General features: G+C 40.2%; 1 protein-coding gene across 5 annotated transcripts in view; it reads left to right on the forward strand.

The window, feature by feature from the left end:
- The first annotated feature begins 273 nt into the window (after positions 1-273).
- ELF2 (E74 like ETS transcription factor 2) overlaps positions 274-20,007 on the forward strand; it is a 34,251-nt gene continuing 14,517 nt past the window's right edge. Inside the window, exons 1-3 of one of the 5 annotated variants that reach the window (XM_068188062.1) lie at positions 274-436; positions 6,042-6,246; positions 7,203-7,368. In XM_068188062.1, coding sequence (XP_068044163.1) covers positions 6,166-6,246; positions 7,203-7,368 — 247 coding nt within the window. In that variant the 5' untranslated portion in view covers positions 274-436; positions 6,042-6,165. Of the gene's footprint in view, positions 437-887; positions 1,021-6,041; positions 6,247-7,202; positions 7,369-20,007 lie in introns of those variants that run through there. The other 4 variants (XM_068188064.1, XM_068188063.1, XM_068188067.1 and 1 more) reach the window with 4 other exon arrangements.

A 20,007-nucleotide genomic window follows, 5' to 3' on the forward strand; every position in this document is an offset into this window, starting at 1 on the left:
TGCCCCGGCACAGCGGAGGGGCAGCGCCTCCCTGGCACGCTCCCCTCAGCCTCGCTCCCTGCGTCCCGAACACGGGCTCCTCTCGACTGGGGACAGGGCGGCCGGGAGCAGGGAAGGATGAGGGGACGCTCCCTCACGGCGACGCTCCGGGCCCTCCCGCTCCCCGCGGAGCTCCCGGGTCCGGGCGAGCCCCGCGCAGGCGCGGAGCGGCCGCGCATGCCCGCAGCGCCCCCGCGCGCCCGGCGGCGGCGGCGGCGGCGGCGGCGGGGGGGCGGGGGGGCCGGGCCGGGCAGGTCGCGCGCTGCGCCCCCGCCCCTCCCGCGCGGGGCGGCCCCGGCCCGGCCCGGCCCCGGCCCGGCTCTACCCGGGCGGCGGCGACGTTTCCTACTCCCGGCCCGGGCGGGCGACGGACGCGGCCTCCGGGCACACGGCCACGGTAAGGGCGCGGTGTCGGCTCCTGCTGCCGCCGCCGCCGCGGCGGGCGGGCGCTGACAGGCGGCAGCTGCCCTGCCGAGGGGCCTCGGGGCCGTCTCGGCTCGGGGGAGGCCGCCGGGGTGTGTGGGACGGCCTCGAGGTGGCGGGGCCGGGGGCCGCTCCGGCGGCACCTCCCACCCACCGCCCTCCGCGGCAACACTTTCGGTTTCGCGCGGGGCGCGGCGGAGCAGCCGGGGCCGTCCCGCTCCCCGCGGGGTCCGCGCCCGCCGGAGGGGGCGGCGGGGGTGCCCGGCGCTGTCACCGTAAACAGCCCGAGGCAGCGTGGCCTCCCGGGCCGGGCCGGGCCGGGCTGTGCTGGGAGCGGGGAGGCGGCTGGGGCAGCGCCAAGGGGCAGCGCCTTGTTTACACGGGGCGTCGGGAGAACATGGCAGCCCGGGTGTGCTGGACACTCGCTGTCATGCGTGATCGCCCCGCCCGTGCCTCGTCCCTGGGATCGCTGTGCGCCCTGCGCTGCTTGCGCCGCGGATAAGCGGCAGAAGTCGGGCGTACTTTTCATTATACCGCGGCTGTAAAACGTCGTACTGGGTGAGCCCACTTCGTGCTTATCTGTTACCTTGGATGTGTTCCCTCTTGTCTCTCCCCACTTGAATAATTCAGTTTTTCATTCTGCCTGCTCCCCACCGCTTATGGCTGGTCACTGTTACCTTTCTTGTGACTTTTCTTTTGTCATTTAACTTCTTTAGCCAAGACAGCACAACCTTACTGCGAGTTTAAAAACAGGTTCTGGGTCTAGTCCTTATTGCTTTTCCTTCTCCTATCACTCCATCTCCTATAGTGGACAGGATTAACTGTTTTCAGAAAGGTGCTGGGAAAAAGATGGTTCTTTTGTGTGGTGCCATCAGTGACATACTCTTCGTCTCTCAGGTTTCAGTAGTATCTGGTTCTGAAGGTGCCTGAAGTTTAGACTCTTACACGCATCTTTATGTTCAATAGTCTCATAAGCAACTCAGGGGCTTTACCTTCATAAAGTTGTCTAACTTAAATCTTACAAGTTTTTGACCTCTAGAATATGCTGCCAAAGCTAATTATGGAATTTTTACACACTGCTTCCTTTTAGAGTGTGTGTTGGGGGTTTGTTTTTTAAACCTGCATCCTCACCGTTTAACTTAACCGTCTCTGCTACTTTCTTATGTAAAGGGATGAATAATTCCTCCCTGCTCTGGTTTGTGGGGGTGTGGAAATGATTGTTAAGGACCAGCAATCACTTCACTGGAAAGAGAGGTACAAGTTAAAGGAAAGTATGCGAGACTTCTGTCAGAGGGAAGAGAAGGTTACAAGGTATCTTTAAATAGAGAGCAGTGGGAAGAGAGGCTGCTAATAGGATGAGATGCAGGAAGGTCCAGAAGAAGCCTGCTGAAGCCACAAAGCTTTTTGCGGAACCTTAATAGTTTCTAAGTGATTATACACTTACATGTTTTGGGGGTCATCAGCTTTAGCTATTGAGGTCTCAGAGCAAACTTTGGATGTTCAGTTTATCAAATGATATATGTATGAAAGGAGGTCTAGTGTTTTACTGGATTTGATGCATCATTAATTTGATCCAGCGTAATAGTTTCTGTGCATTCAGGAATAAATTTACTGCTTTTTTGGATGAAAACTTATGAAGTATGGTGTGGCTAGGACTACTTTGCCCATCCCTTATTTTGGTCTGTGTTTTATGAATTTTAGTGCTTGGTCTAAATTGTGAGGCAGTGTAAACTGCATGGATTGCATGCTCCACTGACCTCGTTGATGCAAAGATTTACTTTGTATCCTAATGTTGATATAACCTGTGCAACAAACTTTAGCAAGAAGCTTAGGAGCTTTTTCTGCTCAGACTGAAAAAGCTTTTCAGTAACTTAATTTTTCAGTTCTTAAGACTTGTTGAGTTTCAGAAGAAGAAAGCCAATTTGCTAATTCTTCTGCACGTGCCAGTGTGAATCAGATATCCAGAACTGGGAAAACATCTTTAAAAAGACATTTCAGTCTACATGAAATGTTTTACAGAGTATGCTGTAGTTTATATGTATCAGAGTGTTGAGGTTCTGCCTATGAAAGAACATCTTAGAGCCCTGAGGAAGCCTTGTTCCTCTTAATGGGATTCTGCAGTGATCTTGGCTTGGTGTATTTCTGAAAATTAACTAACTTAATTTTCAAGCCAACTTACTTAACTTTTTTTTTTTTTTTTTTTTAAATTAAACCAAAAGAAAGCTGTTTTGAAAAAAAAAAAAAAAAGCTGTGTGTGATGCTACTGCTAGCTGGAGTCCTGCACTTGCAGGTTGCATCTGTGTAGGTATCTGCATAAAACTCTCCTCAGGATTTAGGATGTGACCGGAATAAAACGGGATGTTGTTCCAAGTACTCTTGTGGTGGTTCTGAGTGCTGTAGGAGCAGCTGCCTCTGGTCACTGCTGCCCACTTCTGTGTGTTTGTCTTATTTTCATGTGTGGGCATCTTTTTTTCAAGCATTGTGTTTTGAGAGTGTTTTTGGCTAGTTTCTTTTATAGTTAAAATGACAGTGTGCTAAAGCTAGTTGCAGACTTATATTTAGAGTTTTGTTCTGAAATCGGTCCTAAATAACTTCACTTGAAGTCTGGCCTAGAAGAGATGACCTTCTCTACCATCCTTTCTACACCGTTTTTCAATTGCTGTCTTTTATTCTGCTAAGCTGCGTGTTTGCTTCCCTGTTAATTTGATAGGTGGTTATGCACAGGGGAATCAGGTTAAGATACTGTTTTTACTGGGATGTGTTCATCACAATTGTGATTTGCTGTGGTTTTAAGCTTTCTGCCAGAAACATACGAGAACAGTTTGGATTTCTTGGAGGCACACACTTGGATATATAATGTAGGTTAGATAAATGTACTATTCAATATGTGAATGAACTGATATTTTGCAGCCTTTATTGCAAGTGCCCTGTAGCCTCTGAAGACTTGCTCTAATTGGTTCTTTTGACCAGTGAAAGTTACAGACAGTTTGAGTCTTTGTTGTGTGCTTTGTTGTGGTAAATAGTTAGAAACTCCTTGCTGTGGGCACAAAGTATTCAAGATTCAGAAGTTTTAGTTTGGTTGGGGTTAGCGTTAGGTTATTTTTTATTATTTGGTGATGGGAGTATGTAGATTTATTTTTGTTTTCCCATGAGACATGTATAAAAATAACAGCAAGGATGTTTTTGTGATTATAAAGGGTTTTCCAAATGTTTCAGAACTAGTTTTTCTCTGAATTTTCCATTATTGGGAAGAACAGGAGTGGATGTCAGAACTGTAACAACATGATTGGTAATTTCTTTTGGAAATCTTAAATTAATTTTTTTCTCCTCTGATGTTGTTCTGTATTTTGTTTTATTGTGAGCATCTATCCAGAGAGGAATTGAATTTGTAGTGTGCATTTTTTGTTTTTATTTTTAATCCTTCTGCAGGTTGTTCTGTAATTCAGAACTAGTTGTACTTTGAACCAGCTTCTGTGCTTGCTAATTGTATCGCTGGGGACAGCCTAGTCTCTCACAAACCTGAATCACCTCTTACTTTAAGAATCTGAGTCTAATTGTCTTTTGGCCTTTTTGGCTTAGTCTTGGGAAATGTGAATTTCTGAGCTGATTCCTGGAAGTGACCAGGCAGCATTTTCCTTTTACAGGAATCTAATGAGTTGGGACTTGCTAGAGAGAGGATGGGGAATAGATTCAGTGTCCTGCAGCAATTTCAGGGAAAAGCAAAAAGTCTCCCATAGAGACATATTCTTTAGGGAAAGGGAAGAAAGAAAATGCTGGTTCCTTGAGAAAGGGCTGTGTCTGTGAGAATCTAGCATATATGTAGGTGTGTGCTTGTGTTTGAGTGTCTGCTTTAACTTAGAACTTCCAAACCAGGCTGAACTGAAACTCTTTTACCTTCTCACTTGCTGATGAGTGGGCTTGTTGTTTTCTCTACTCTGGCAGAGTTTTGAAAACATTGCTGACTGAACGTCAGTATGAAGTTCAAATCCTGTTATATAATGAATTTGAGTACCTTGATGGACTGTTCCACGTATTCAGTCTGAAGATACCATTTTTTAATGAATGCTGAGATTTAGCATCTCACACATTCTTTTGTATACTTTGTATACTTTGTATACTTTGTATACCCTGTAAGGTCCTTACTGTGATATCTGCCCCAGCTGGAAAATGAGGATTATCATTTATGTTTCTGCATCGCCTTAACTACATTTTTATAGGAAATCGAGGATTCACCTAGAGATAGATCAGCATAAAAGTAACTGAAACCTTTTGTAACCTAGGAGACAGAAATAACATGTTTTTGAGAGAACCTTGATCTTGTAAACAGTATTGGGTGTTTTCAATTACTGAAATTTGGCAGTTATTTGGCCACCTGTGTGGGATTATAGTAAGTAAAATATAAATATACAGTAGATGTGGTCTAGTATTTGTTTATTTGCATTAATATTTATTATTATTGATTGCTTGCATTAATATTCTGCATGAGAATGAAACTAGCTTTGTGATGTGCTTAAGCAGAGGTACCATATGAAGCACTGTATGTTCACATATGTGAGTTTGAGTTGCAGGAATAATGCTGATGTTTGAAACAGGTTAGAATGTCTGTGTTTCCAAATTAAACTGCAATTTCATTTCTTTGGATTTCTATTTTGGGTTATGGCTCATTGGCTGTATTTCTATTCTGTATATAAATGGAAAACTGTAGAAGAAGAAAAGGTTTTGCACTAAAATGGATGTTTTTTTCTTCTGATTGATTTTTTTTTTCATGTATTCATAAACAATTGTTTTTCTACTTTACGTATTTTTGAATTTAAAGACTCTTGGATACATAAGGAGTAGTCTTTTTTTCTAAAAATCTAGAGGGTGACAGGTGTATATGGTTCCAAGGGATGCCTGTTAAAGGCTTTTCAGCCTGACTCTTGTTTGAGGAGCAGAGGAGGTCTTAGGTTTCTTCTTCATCAAAAAGTGGTGCTACCTTTACCAGTGAAACAATGGAAAATAAAGTAGTAACTTCGGGGGGGTTTGTGCTGTTACAAATTAAATATAGTTAGGTATGAGTCATGCTTCATCATGTAAAGTGGACTGCCTATGTGAGCAAAAAAAGCCTTATTTTGTTTTTTCTAAATTGTGTATATTTATTCTTTCTTTTGATATGTATCTTGTGCTTATTCCTTGCTTAGTTTGCGTCTGGCTGGGGAGATCAGCATTTGCAATTTTTGTTAGTGTAACCTTGCCTGTAGGAAGCCCAGTTACCCTGCATGAATCCAAACAAGCAACATTAGTTTAGTTTAAACCAGCTTCCTGCTATTGAAAAGCAGACTCATTGAGTTTGCCCATTGGAGTATTGATGATGATTTCTTTCTTCAATGCATATTAGATGGTCCTGGTTTCTTGCAGACCTCAGTGATTGTTGTAGCCTTCTAATGGATGGATTTTATTAAAATGTTCTGTCTTTTGTTATAAAGCACTGATCTCAGTGTTTGCTGATGCCCTATTTTGATGTATGCAAGAGATTTCAGAAACACTGGAAGACTTTAGTATAAATTATGCAAATAACTTAAAATTATTTTGTGTTTCAGCAACCTCTGCCTAGCTGTTTAAGAGCAGTGGACTGTGAATTCAAGCCTTTGATATCCTGAGGTTATCAGCATTAGTATCTTCAAGAGAGATAACAGTTCTCAAAGAATCTTCGAGGGATGCACCATGACATCAGTAGTGATTGACAATGGAGGCCCTGCCCTGGAGTTTGACAGCAATGAAATAAAAAATCAAGAGGTTAGAAAAGTAAATAGCACTTATTTACTATCAAACTTTGAAACCTTTTATCTTAATTTGAAAGAAAATTTGCTGTAAACTTGCTGTGAAGACAAATGAAATGGACCTGAGATTGTTGTGTAAGGAGTAAGAGTGCAGCCATTTTTCAAATACCTTTTAGTGGAAGAATTTGTTGTCACAGCAGTGGAAGCAGGAAGTTTTGAAGTCTGCAGTACAACAGTAGACTGGGTTTACAAAATTATATTCTATACTAAGCTTTCTTTAAAGATCTCAGATGTGAAGTATAGAACAAGTTGAGCAGAACAATCCATAGACATCTTTTAAAGTTAGCCAGCACAGCATATTTTACTGTATTTTGCATTCTTATCATCAAATAATAAATATATTCTACTCTTCTGTAGCTTTTAATAAAGATAATCTGGCACGGTTCTACTTCTGCAACACTGATTGATTATATATGCTTTTACAGACATTTTGATCCTTAAATAAGTAGAGGTGAGCATATAGGCTTTGAAGTAGTCAGTTCTTCTGTAGTAACTTATGCATTTAACCCAAAGCATGTGTTCAAAAGACACAGGTCAGATGTAGGTACCTTGCAGTGCATAGTCAAAGCCTTTGTTACCTTTCATCAAGCAGAGGGATGAGAAAGATTTCCCACAGCTGAGTGTCTTCATTAGAAAGGGTGCTCTTTTCTAATATCTTAAACTGTCTGGTGCTTTAAATTTTCCTTAAACTCAGGAAAGCTTTGAGATTTAGAAAGCCCCCTCTACTGGCTGATAACAATCTGTTATTCTTTTAATCTCTTGCTTTGGAAGAAAATTTCCTTTGAAAATATTTGAAATTATCATCATTATTTCTTAAAGAATTTGAGAACATAAGAGGAAAACATTGACATAGAGTTCAGTAGTGCAGTATTTAGAGCATTTTTTTTCTTTTCTTTCCTTTTTTTTTTCCCTTTTCTATAGGAAAATGAGCCTGTCTCTGAATTCCCAGCAGTGGTTGTGGAGCCAGTTCCTAGTGCCAGACTAGAACAGGGTTACGCTGCTCAGGTCCTGGTTTATGATGATGAGACTTACCTGATGCAAGATGTAGCAGAGGAACAAGAAATTGAGACTGAAACTGTGGAAACAGGTAGACTTACTTAATTCTTTTCTTCCATGAGGTTTTTGTACTTTTAGAAATCCCCAAGGAATGTGTCTACCCACGGGATGGAAGTCTTGACATGGGTTCACATCTCTTTCCTCTAAGCTTATCTTTGCTTAGGCTTCATTGGTGACAGGATTACCCTGGCAAGTAAAAATGTCCCATTACATTCAGGATGCTGCATTGTAATACAGTGTCTCCTCCCTCATGAGCAGGCAGATCTTCACTTATGTCTTTGCTATGTACTTATGCAGGGACTTTACTAGACAACCAGACTTGGAGTTCTTAAAAATTGGCTGAGCTGGGAAGCTGGTTAGAATTCAGTTTTACATTGTGTGTGAGCCACACAACTGCAGGACAGCTGGAAATAGGGACTGCAGGGCTCTAGTTACCCCATCTTCCATTTCTTGCCCCTTCCTGTCTGTCCCTTCCTATCCTGCCTTTTTGGTGCAAGAGTTTATTATTGCTGGTTTGGTTGCAGGAGTGGGTGGCTATGGGGAATGGAGTTCCTTTACGGGTAAAAAGCCTAATAGATTGAATTTAACACATCTATCTATAAAATAACAAGTTAGGAATGAAGAAAGGAGTGGAGCTTTGCTGTGAAAGCTGAACTGTTTAGCAATAAGCACAGATCTTTCTGTGCACCCTCTCTCGACAGAACATGATCAGGTTTGCGTTTTCTGAGGGGCACCAAAATATGTTTAAAGTGTCTGTGGAAACAAAAGTGGTGCTGCTATAGCAGTCTAATAACCTCTGACTGTTGGGCTGTGATTCCTGCTGTCCTTCCCTCTTGCTCTCTTGTGTTGCTTCTCATACTTCTCTATGCTAATTTTGCAAGAAGAAAAATAGCAAGGAAACCCTCAACTGTTTTGTCTTTTTGTTGAGTTAAATTTCTGCTGGATTAGCAGAATGTTGGGGTAGGGAGTATGTAGAACTGCAACCGAAGGACAGGTCCTCTTGGGCCCTCCATATGTAACTGGTGAAACCCATTTGACGTTGGTAGCTTATGCTCCTATCCTGCAGCTGCCTAATTTAGAGCTGGAGTTTAAATTCATGATGTCAGGAAAGCAAAATAAAGGTGAGAGACTGTCTCAGCTGCTTAACTTGGCATCCCATGAAGTCTATATGCATTCCCATCAGATTAGGCATGTTTCAGTGCAGATTTCTCAGTAAACAGTGGATGTAATTGCTCATACATCCTTCTCAAGTTGGATGTTATCCTGTAGCTCTGCAGCAAAAATCGCAGGCATGAACTTCACAAGGTCAGCATGAACTTGGGATGCAGGTTTTGGGATAATACTTACAGTTTACTGAAATGTGTTTGAAAGAAATATGTTAATTAGAAGTTAAACAAATAAATGTAAAGAGAAGTTATGAAATAATGTATTTCTTAAATTTAATTTTTGACTATGGTAACAAAACTTTTAAGAATAAGGTGAGAAGTGAGGGTGTTCTTCCCAAACTGAGTTTTACAACTTCAGTTTATATTTGAAAACCTTTAAGAGCTTATACTTCAAAGGTTTTTGTATTCAGAAGTTGTATTTTAAACATTAAATATGCTGTTTCTAGTAAAATTTTTGTAGATTAATGGCTAACAGAACAGCTCTTTTAGGATAAAGAGCTGCTGCAAATGAACTCCTTATGTTTTTAAGCATAATTTTATGGCCATAATAAACTGGGGGAAATTACAATTAAAAACTTGTAGCTCTTTGATAGGAATAGTTTTATGTAAGCTGCTGTTCAAAGAAAGGGACATGGGTGCTTCCAAGCCTTGATATTTGAAAGTATATTCTTAAAATTTATCAATTATCAGTTGATCTGATAATTTGGTGTCTATGGCTGGAGATGGTAAGAGATATGTCTTGACTGCTTGTAGTTTGTTGATGTTTTCTGTGTTGCCTCTTTTTCAGTTTGACATTAATATGTTCTTAAAAATTTAGTATGATAAGATAATGATATATTTAAATCAGTTCAAATATTTATTTGTTGTAACAGTTTTCATCTAAGAATTAATAAGCAGTGAAAAACCAATAAACAGTGGAGGAGAAATTAAAATGAATGAAGATTTTAAAGACTATGAATGCACACCCATTCCTACAGTCCATCTTTTAAGTATTATTTGTGTAGTGTATGCACCTATTAATCAAGTCTGGTTTTCATGGTGTAATTATACATGACAGTGAGTAGTATTAGGTCCTTGCACAGAACTAATGCCCAGCGTTGATGAAAGGAGTGCTTGGTTTAGGCTGTTCGGAGGAAGGCAGTCTTGTGGGGCATGTGTTGTGAGCGACATGTTTTGACACATCCAGGAGTCTTTCTGGATTTTTTCTCATACAGAGAGGTAAGATAGGCAGAGAGAAAATATGAAAGCCCTGAGAAGCATTCATTTTGGTAATGCACCGTTATTAGCAATGAATCGCAGGACAGTGAATCTGAGTGCGCTGTTTTTAAATTTTAATTTTGTAGTAGAGATAGTGGGCTGTGGGTAGGTAGCAATTTAATGTAGGAGAGAGGTGGTAACAATGGTAATTGTTAATGAGAAAGCAGGCTAAGGCAATAAACAAGGTATAATGTTTAAAGAGCATTTTAAGGTGCTAATTTTTGAAGTACATGCCTTTATTATGCTAATGATCCCAATTTAGAGAGGTGCAACAGTTTGATTTCTGTACATCTTAGAAAAATCTATTATTGCTAAAGTAGTCTGAATAGATCCTGCTTCATAAATGACAGAATTAATTGCTACAAAAATTTTCATGTTATTTGAGAAATGTATCATTGTTGCACCAAGAATGAGTAAACTTAATACCTTTGGTGGTTCTAGATTCTACAGACAGCATGGTAAATACTAAAACCCATCTTAAAGAATCCTTGGCAGTACTTGAAAAGGATCCCTTTTCACATAATACAGCCTCCTTTATCAGTATCTTTCCTGTTGGCCATGGACCTTTTTTCCCTTTCTTGTGACAGTTCATTGGCAATTCCAATGACTACTGATTTATGTGGTTCATACCATTACAACACACATTCAAATAGCCTCGGGCCACTTTGCAGTTAATGTAAAGCTTCATAATTTATGAAAATATAGCATTATTCTAGCCTCTAGAGATAGGGATCAGTACCCTGTGTGAAAAATGTTGTAGGGAAGCTGCTCTGGGAAAATTTACTTAGGACACTAAAGAGATGATCTGTACTGTTCACTAAATGATTCTACTTATGGTTTGCTATTCTACTAATGGATTTGAAACTGTGTTGCCTATAAGGACAATCAGTGCTGAGCCAAGGGCAGAATCAGGGTCTGCAATGTTGTTTTTAATTTAAAAACTTCTCACATTTATGAAAGCACAATTCAAATAAAATATGCTATATGATCATTATAAGTACTTATGAATTTTTAGTTAATTCTAGTGGAGTATGGAGGGTTTTGCCCCCCATCAGACTGCTTCCCACTAATCTATCTTGATTCATTAATCAAGGATCATTGTTTATAATTACTCCTTTAACTGTAAAATTAATCCATTAACTACAGATGTAAAACCCAAGTGTCTTTTAGCAAACAAGAAAGACTTAGTGGTTCATTGTTTTTATTCCAGAAAAATATGCCTATTGCTTGGAATGGAAAAGGAAGTTTTCTAGAAAAAACAAAATATAGAAATTTGGGTCATTTCAGGTGACCTTATGACATTCCTTGTGGAAGTAGTGAGTGCCTTTTGTAATGACTGGAAAGAGAAATAAAATCTTTAGATTGACATAGTTTTTTAATTTCTTTCCGTTTTTGTTTGATATTCTTGGGAGTGGTACCTTTAAATCACTGAGAACTGAGTTACAGCCTTAAAATTTTGTTTACTGCAAGAGTGAACATGTTTATATCATAAAAGACAAATCCTTCTTAACAAGTTTTTAATAATACTCATAGTCTATTGGCTTTCATTTCCTGCACAGTTTTTTTCCCCTAAAAGTAATTAGCCCTTCAGTTTTAGGATTTATTCAACAAAACATTTGTAGTTTACATAATACCAGAAGCTGCTTTCTTTAAAGAAGCAGTGTGTCTGAAGTTAACAATTGCTACAGTTCTGTTTATTTTGTCACCACACAGAACCTGTAACGTGGTTATAATGGGGTAATCTAATTTTGGAATTTGCCGTAGGAGCAGTACAGAAGGTAACACAGTCATGGTCGGCAGATCTTGGACACGGAGGATGCCTACTCTTTTAGTTAACCAAGACATGTATTTAAGTATTGCTACTGTAGACCCTGATTTAATTGTTTTAGTAACTCTAACATCTTGTATATGAATAGTATTTTCCCCCTTCTTTTTTTATTAATCATCAAAGCACCAAGTACAAGTTTGGGATTTATTTTTTCATTGCAGCTTTAAGATTAAAGAAGAGACAAAACTACTGTTTTCAAGAAGCTGAAGTATCATTCAATTTGTGAACTGTCACCAGATTTTTTAATTTCATGTCCTGTCAGAAATCCTCCCTGTGGTAAAAGTTGAAAGTCTGTTTTGATTCTAAAACTGTTACTGCCACAGCGGGGTGGAAGACCTGCATGAAAAAAATGTGGATCTGAAAATGACCCTTTCCAGGATGGAAAAATACTGGGCTACAAAGACCAGAAAGTTCAGTTGAACCTATCGTGTATATTGATAGCCATTCTTAAGGAGGGAGGATGTTGAATCAACAGGGAGTTCAGGCTTAACTCTCCCCCAGTTAAAACAAATGGATAAGTAAAACCCATAGTTTAGGGAAATCATCTTCCTCAGAGGAAAATTCAGATTACTGGTTACACCGTTATCCCCATGGGAATCAGGTTTGCATCTCTATGTCCAGTCTTTAGTTACTGCCTGTTCTTCTTTCTGTCCTTATATGTCTTCCCTTATTACAATTAAAACCACTTCCTTCTAATATCTCTTACAGAAATTTGAGCCTGTGAAGTCTGTGGTTTTTCAGATAAATTTTCATCAGTTAAATATCATCTACTAAGAACTTGGTATTAGATCCGGTTAGAATCTAACTTTTGCATCTATGGTCTGTGTGTGTAAGGGATAAATAAAACAGTGTTACAATTCTTTCTGGCCATACATTATTTCATTAAACTGCCTCTTAGAAAAAATGAGTTAACACAAGCATCTGGTGTATTTCTTGTTAGTGCAGACATACCCTATTGACTGAATTTCATTTCCTTACACTGACAGCTCAGTGAGAACTTTACACATGCAGAGAGACCATTTGCTCTAGAGGACAATGCTGACTACAAAACACCAAAAAAGAGTATGGACGTTCTAACAACTTGATTAAACTCTCATTATAAGTTGGCGCTGTCTTCCTCTATTACGTTAGGTTTGCAGTTTGGAGACAGGCACACGACTGAACACACCGAGATCATGCGACAACAGCTAGGGTTTATCCATGGATGCCCCCTTTTATAGGGGGCTCATAATTCCTGTGCTTGAACCACTGCTTAGTCCGGGTCTCAGCACCGCCCAGCTCACTGCCCAGTGATACGTCTGCATTCAGGGCTGATGGGATTGGCTGGGGTTCCCTGTTTGAGTTCAAATCCAACCTGTCGTTGCCTCACCTGGGGACTTGTTTGCTTTTGTTCTAGAATGACCTAGGCTAGCCGAATTGGGTTCAGTTATGGCCAGATTTACCTGTGCAGCTTCAGACCAGCTGCAGCTGTGACATTGCTCAAAGAGCTAAGATGAAGCCTATTAGCTAGATAAACAAAATGAAACTTTGCTTGCTCTACTGCAAGAATTTTAGATGCCTCCTACACATTAATGGGTTAAGAGTTTGTCCTTTGGATGCCAACTAATTTTATTTTACACACCATGTTGCTACTGCTGCTACATCCATGTGAATCCTTATTTTGCCAAGAAATCCATTGCACTTTTAGTTGTTGAATGTTGATGACAGTAAGGCAAAATTATTCCCCTCCTATTGCATGTGCTATTGTGTAGTGCTTGGGGCAGTTATGCCAAGGGTATATACATCTTTGTTTTCAGTGACATTCTTAATTCAGAAACAAAATGCAACTGCAACTTAGATTTTATGACATCTTTATTGGTGTTCTCTTTTCTGAGAAATTAAGGAAAAGAGCTCTACAACTGCTCCATGGACAATAGTATTTTAACATAATGGTAACAGCTGGGTTGTGGTGTCCAGTTCATTCTAGATTTCAGGTTTCTGCCTTGTACCATTCAGTGCTCTATTCATACTGAAAGCATGCTACAAGATGAACTATTTTGTAATAAAGTCTAATTTAACTACACATTTCAGGCATAATTTTTATTTTCTGAGGCTGATGTGAGGCTAATTCAACAGTTTGCTAGTGTGGGACATTATGGGTTGGACTTCATATGCATTCTTCTCTAAACTCCCTACTCCAGTTGCAGCTGGGAGTGAGAATTTGTAGGCTGTTACTGTGAAAACACAGCCACAACATTTTACTAATGTAAGCTGAAAAATCTGAGGGTTTATACCTTGCAATTAGAATGCAATGGGGCATCCGAAGCCATTGTGATATGAGTGCATAAGAGTTAGTGGTGTTTATTGATCAAAAAGATAGTGAAAAGCTATTGAAAGTAATCATTTTTAAAGGTGATCTGCATATGAAAAGGGAGATTGTAGTTGACAGCAAACTGTAGGATGAGATAAAGCTGTGTTTGAGCAGGACATTTAGTCCTTAAAAACATTGAGTGGACTTATAGAATAGATGATTGTTGTTATCAGACAAGCCTTAAGGACTTCAAAATCTGGGACAGAGAAATTGCTCAAGTGTGGCATAGTTTATATGCCAGCCTATTACCAGTCTCAAATACTGTTAATTATGTAAGATCATATAGAGCGCTATGCAAATTACCTTCATCTAATAGACTGCCCTAGAAAGAAGGAATTTCCTTATAAAGCAGGGAAGTGTAAATATTGATTGTTTGTATGTTGGTAGTTTGTTTTTTTAAATTTTTTTCAAGACAGCTGAATTTTCTTACTCTGCATGCACAAGTAGTAATACTGGAATGTAGACCCTTGCTATTTTGATTAACTCTTTTTCAGTTTGTCAGAGGTAGTGCCAAATCCTGAGGATACATTTGTTTTTTCTGTTTGGAATCATTAATTGCTGTATGAATAGTGACATCAGGACCCTGAGTTCACTCAAAGATGCAGATTGTGACAGACACTTGGCTTTGGTATTGTTAGACTTTGGATGATGTAGTCAAGAAAACGAGCTTTGGCATAGTCATGGACCACTTTCCTCAATATTTCCCTGTGTCTTCCAGGGACACTTTGTGGTTATTTTGTTATTTGGATATCTTTTACTGTCAAATCCACAGTGGATGGTAATGATTATGTTGATGTGCTGGTAAAATAGATGGCTGCATCTTCTTATTATATGTTTTCTGGCATTTAACTGTTAAAAATGCTTCTTTGTACTGTTGCCTTTGCAATGCAATAATAGCTATCAACAGTGATGGCCTGCTGCTGAAGATAGCAGCTACTTCTGTAAATATTAGATGGGAATTTCTTTAGGATCCTGGGCAAAACTGACCTTTCTGTAACTTTAAAATTATTAGATGACTTAGGCACTTGGGACAGGACATGTCTGGACTTCTGAAATTACTTGCAGCTTTTTGAAGTGGTTGGCATTTCAGGATTTTTACTCTTGTTATCATTTGCAATATCTTGTGTAGACTGCAAGTATTGCCCTCAGACTGTGATAGGTTGACACTGGCCAAATGCCAGTACACCCACAAAAATAATTTATTCATTTTCCTCTGCTGTAGTTAAGCAGAGGAGGGGGAAAGAAAATTCATGGGGTGAGATAAGGATTAGGACAAAAACACTTTAAGGGAAAACCGCCTTAAAATTTTAAAAGGTATAAAGAAAAATTTATTAAAAGAATTGAAAGAGGATAATGAGAACTAAAAATAAACAGTTGAAACACCTTCATCCTCCCCTCCCAACCCTTCTTTCCTTCCCTCTGACAGCACAGGGAGAAAAAACGTAGGATTTTTAGTCAGTCTAAAAGTCTTTCTTCAGTTCACTAAGGGAGAGGAGTCTCTTGCTGTGCTGTGGGCTCTTTCCTACAGGAAGTAGTTCTCTCTGAACTTTTCCAACACGGTTTTAATTTTCACGGCAAACAGTCCGCCCGGAACCAGCTTGCAATGTGAAGTCCCTCCTATGGGCAAAGCAGTCTTCCCACAGCTGCTTTTTGTGGCCATTTGGCTTATGGGGTGCAGTTTTTAATGATAAATTGTTCTAGTATAAAAGCGAGGGTCCTCTTCCTCTGTTTCTGAAAGCAAGTGTTTTCCTTCTCTCTGTTCAAGCTTCTCACCCAATCTCAGCTTTTCAGCATCCGCATGCTCCAGCACGAGTGCCTTTTTCTTATGGGCTGTGGGTGAATGAATGCTGCATCCCCGCATGCATTTCACGAATTATAGGGAAACAGTTTGTTGTATTACAGTCCTCACCACAGCTTGCAGAAGAATTTCAGCTCCGATGTCCAGAGCACCTCTTCCTCCCCCTCCCTCTTTCGCAGCGACCTTAGTGTCACCATATTGTCCTCACGTGTCTTCACCTTATCCTTTTCTCTGACTCGGGAGAGAATTGGTGTTCGTAGGTTTGTTTGTTCTTAGGTTCTATCAATTGAAAAGTTTTTCTAGAGTTCTGCAGCGCTGAAAGGTTGATCTTGTCCAGGCCCCGCAACTGGGGAATCTCTCAGCGTGCTTCTCTCTGTATTGCTCATGTGGTCTCTGCCAGCGCTGCACAAGCCGCGCTGGCTGCCAGCTCCACTCCGTGCCTTTTCTTCACGCAGGACGCCGAGAAAAGAAAAACCGCACCACTGCTTTTGTCTTTCTGTCCGCAGCACGGCTGGTTAAAAGAGGCTAAGTAAATAAAGTCCACTGCGAGCCGTGCCGAGACAAGTGCAGCCGTGCGGCGCCACCCTGGCTGCTTAGCTGCTCCCGGTGCCAGGATGGCCCCGCAGCATGGCCTGGTGGCTGTGCCGGGACATGGTCTAGTGGCCCCCTCTGGCATGGGGCCCGGGCTGGCTCCGCTGGGACAGGGGCCCAGCCAGCCTCCCCAACCCGTTTACGAGCAGGCAGCAAGACAGCTTCCCGCGTTTTTTTTGTTCTTAAATATGTTATCATAGAGGCGTGATCAGCTTTTTGCTAATTGGCTTAGCAGTGTGCTAATTCTCAGAGCTAGCCGGCGATTGGTTTTGCTCTAGCTAGCAGCTCCTTGGGTGGCTGACGTTTTCCCTCTTCACCACAAATCAATTCATGCCAAACCAGCACACAAAAACATTACCATCTACCCTCTATTTACTTAAGTTCGCTCAAACAACTCACCTCTGTAAGAATAAGCAAGTGCTTTATGGTAATTGCCTTTTCCCAAGGTAGCTTTGTCTTACTAGAATACAACTGGAATCCTCTGGGGCTAAAAGTAATTAAATGCACACAGTTTTTTCTTTCTGTTAATTATTTGCTGTCAGTGGAAGGAAAAGGTGCCATTGGAAGGCTGTACTTTTAGCATTTTAAGCTACAGTGCTTGTGAAGTAGTTTTCCAAGAGAAACTAGTCTGTTATCAGAGAATGTTTTCATAATATTTGTGGGAATTGTAGGAAACACAACTTTGCGTAGGAGACTGCGAGAGTGGAGAATGACAATTCCTCTATAAGCACTAAATGCTCTATTAGTTTTGAGGACTGTTCAAGGATATGCTTAAGATAATTGATGATTCTGTCCCAATCCAAGTCTGCAAATCTGATGAAGCCCACCAGTTTTTCATATTTTGAATTTACATCTGCTGTTTTGGATGCAATTAGTCACTTCCAGCTGCTTTTTTTTTTTTTTTAATTGCCTCTCGGTTTTTCAAAAGAATCTGAATGAGTTTTAACTAGTGTATATTGCAGAGAAGTGATACATTTCCTTTATTGTGAACAAAGTTGTCCATATCTCTTGACAAGAAAGCATGACCTGATAGATATTTTACTCCTGTGTTTATACAAGAATGGAGATACAATTCACTTATCTTGAAGTTACTTAGAGCTTATGACAAACAGGAATGTAGTAACTAGAAGCATAATTTTGAATGTTAACTTTCCAGCTTATTAAACATTTTGACTTGGTTTTTTTCCTGGCAGTTGGAAAATGTAGCATGTAGGTCTACCTGGCTATCTTGACAGCTGCACTTGCACGTAAAAAAATTACAATAATGTCAGTAAAAACAAGTAAAAACCCCTCAACAATAAACTAGGATAAATAAACAAATAAACATGTTTCTGTCTGACAAAGACTGATGCTGGTCCAAAATGTGTTCCTCTACATTTTTTTTTACTTTTTTCATGCCAGAGAAATAAAATTTCTGCAATTTCCTGTGCCCCTGTTCCATTACAGTATTTCTTGCTTCAGTGGGCCACCCACTGAGTAGATTTTGTAGCCCTCTTTTTTAGACTAGAAAGGAGGCTTTGAAATAGATTCAAAAGTTAAATGCACATTTACTTTTTTCCTGTTCACTGTCTGGTTTTCCCCTGCAATAATAAGATTTTATTAGCATGACAAATCAATCAGCATTCGTAAAATACTAGAAATAATATAATTTAAACAGATCAAACTGCAGGACTTTTGGAGAATGTTGCATTCCTCCTTAAAGACAGTGCTATGATTTAATACTAATATAGATAAGGTATGCACACCTTATCTATATAAGTGACCTTATGAAGGTCACTTCATAATTTGTTGTGGCTTTTTGGTTATTAATCTTGAAAGTGCACAGGCTCAGATTCTTTTCATTTTCAAGTGATTGGAATCCCTTGGGCATCCAGTGATATTCTCTCTTGTGTATGATCAGAGAGAGGGAAGAATCAGAGCACTTCTGTGCAGCTGTTCAAGTCCGTTTCATGTGCACTGGCAAACATTGTGTGCTAAGTCTATGCTTGCAGTAGTAAATAAACGCTACTTAAGAAACTGGTATTAAACCAAGAACTTTATGTTTAATACTCTCTTTTTTTTTCATTTTTGACCTATGGAGTTTGTCAAAAGTTACGCAGTGCCGATTACTTGCATGCACTTACTCAAGGAGTCCATACATCTCAGGCAAAACTTTATTGGGTATGAGTCAAACAGTTCAGTTTTGAAATCAGTAAACAATCCTCACTGAATTACACAGCAATCCAAAAAGGAAAAAACGATGCGTGCACCTTTTCCAAAGTATGGTAGTGTGAGCTCCTATTGATATGGCTGTGGATCTTCAAAGGCATTTAGCATCTCAGTACAGCTTTTGATCTGGATCTAAACAGACAAACTTTTAAACTGTGTTTTATTGCTTGAAATGTGGGTAGATTACAGTTTTTAACAACAGGAGGTACACAGGACAAAGTGCCAGGACTACATGGTTATTCCAGTACTCTGTCTGTAAGCTGAAGCTATGGTGTTGCTAAACGACACCATGTAAGGCTTCCACGTCAATCTGAGGATGTTCTAATGAACGGCTAATAAATTTTATTGCACATTTAAGTGTGTGCCTACCTAACATGCCTTTTCTTGTCCTTGGGCTTGTCTTCACTAGGAAAATTTCTGCTGGAGAATACAGCAGAGTCCCCTAGTGGAAATATGCTGATGGGAGGAATTTCTGTTAGTACTGCTTTTCCACCTCTCTGAATAACAAAAGCTGACAGGAGCACTCTGCTGTTGGCAAAGCTGGATCTGCATGAGAGCTTTTTGCCCTCACAGATGGCTAGGTGCCTTATTTGTCCGTGCTTCTGGCTGTGGAAGAATCTTGATGGGCAAAATTTTAGCACAGACCTACCCTTAGATATCATGGCCTCTCTCATGAATGTGAGAGTGAATGATGTTGCTTGCAGGTCTTGCTCTTTATCTGATGAGGCACTGAACAAATTTAACTCCTTACACCCAGGAATGGATGACTGCTGTCTACAAAATGCCTGATTTTTTATTTGTGTATTAGAAACATTAAGTATAAATACAGTCATGAAAATGTATTCCTATAATGTCTTGAGAGTTGTAGTGGACGAGTAGGATTTGTCAATAGTTTGAAGCACTGAATTTACCAGCTGGAGTTGATTTTTGCTGGATACTATTTTGTGATTTTGGTGCTGGGGAAAACTGTTTCTAAATTGTTCCTTCTGCTCTAGGTCCTAGGACTACTGAAACTTGAAAGGGGAAGAGATTGTGTATTGCAGCTGGATCCCGTCACCTTCTTTTAATGGAGCTGTGAAGATGACGTGTTCAAGGAAGGCACTGTAGGCAGCAGGCGTTTGCTAGATTCTTGGCTTAACAATGTAGGCCTACTCAGGTGTGTGGTGTTAATGAAGGAATTCCTCCGTATAATTTCTATGCATAGCTCTGTGTGAGACATACTTGGCCTGTCTTGGTGCAGCTGCTCTTTTCATGCAGCTCTGAAGTTTTACCCTGGGAGTAATTAGCGCATGGACTGGGTAGGAAGTGTGGAGAGCATGTTCTCCTGACTGGTGCCTCTATCCAGGAGCCTGGCAGGCAATGCTGTGGCCTTACTGAGACAGGTGTTCTTCTGGGGAGAGAGGATGCAACCCTAAAAAGTGGTGGTAGTGGTTTGGGTTTTTTTTTTAATTAAGAGGGCAATGAAACTTTTT

The sequence above is a fragment of the Anomalospiza imberbis genome, chromosome 4 (genome assembly GCF_031753505.1).
Source record: "Anomalospiza imberbis isolate Cuckoo-Finch-1a 21T00152 chromosome 4, ASM3175350v1, whole genome shotgun sequence".
Lineage (NCBI taxonomy): Eukaryota > Metazoa > Chordata > Aves > Passeriformes > Viduidae > Anomalospiza > Anomalospiza imberbis.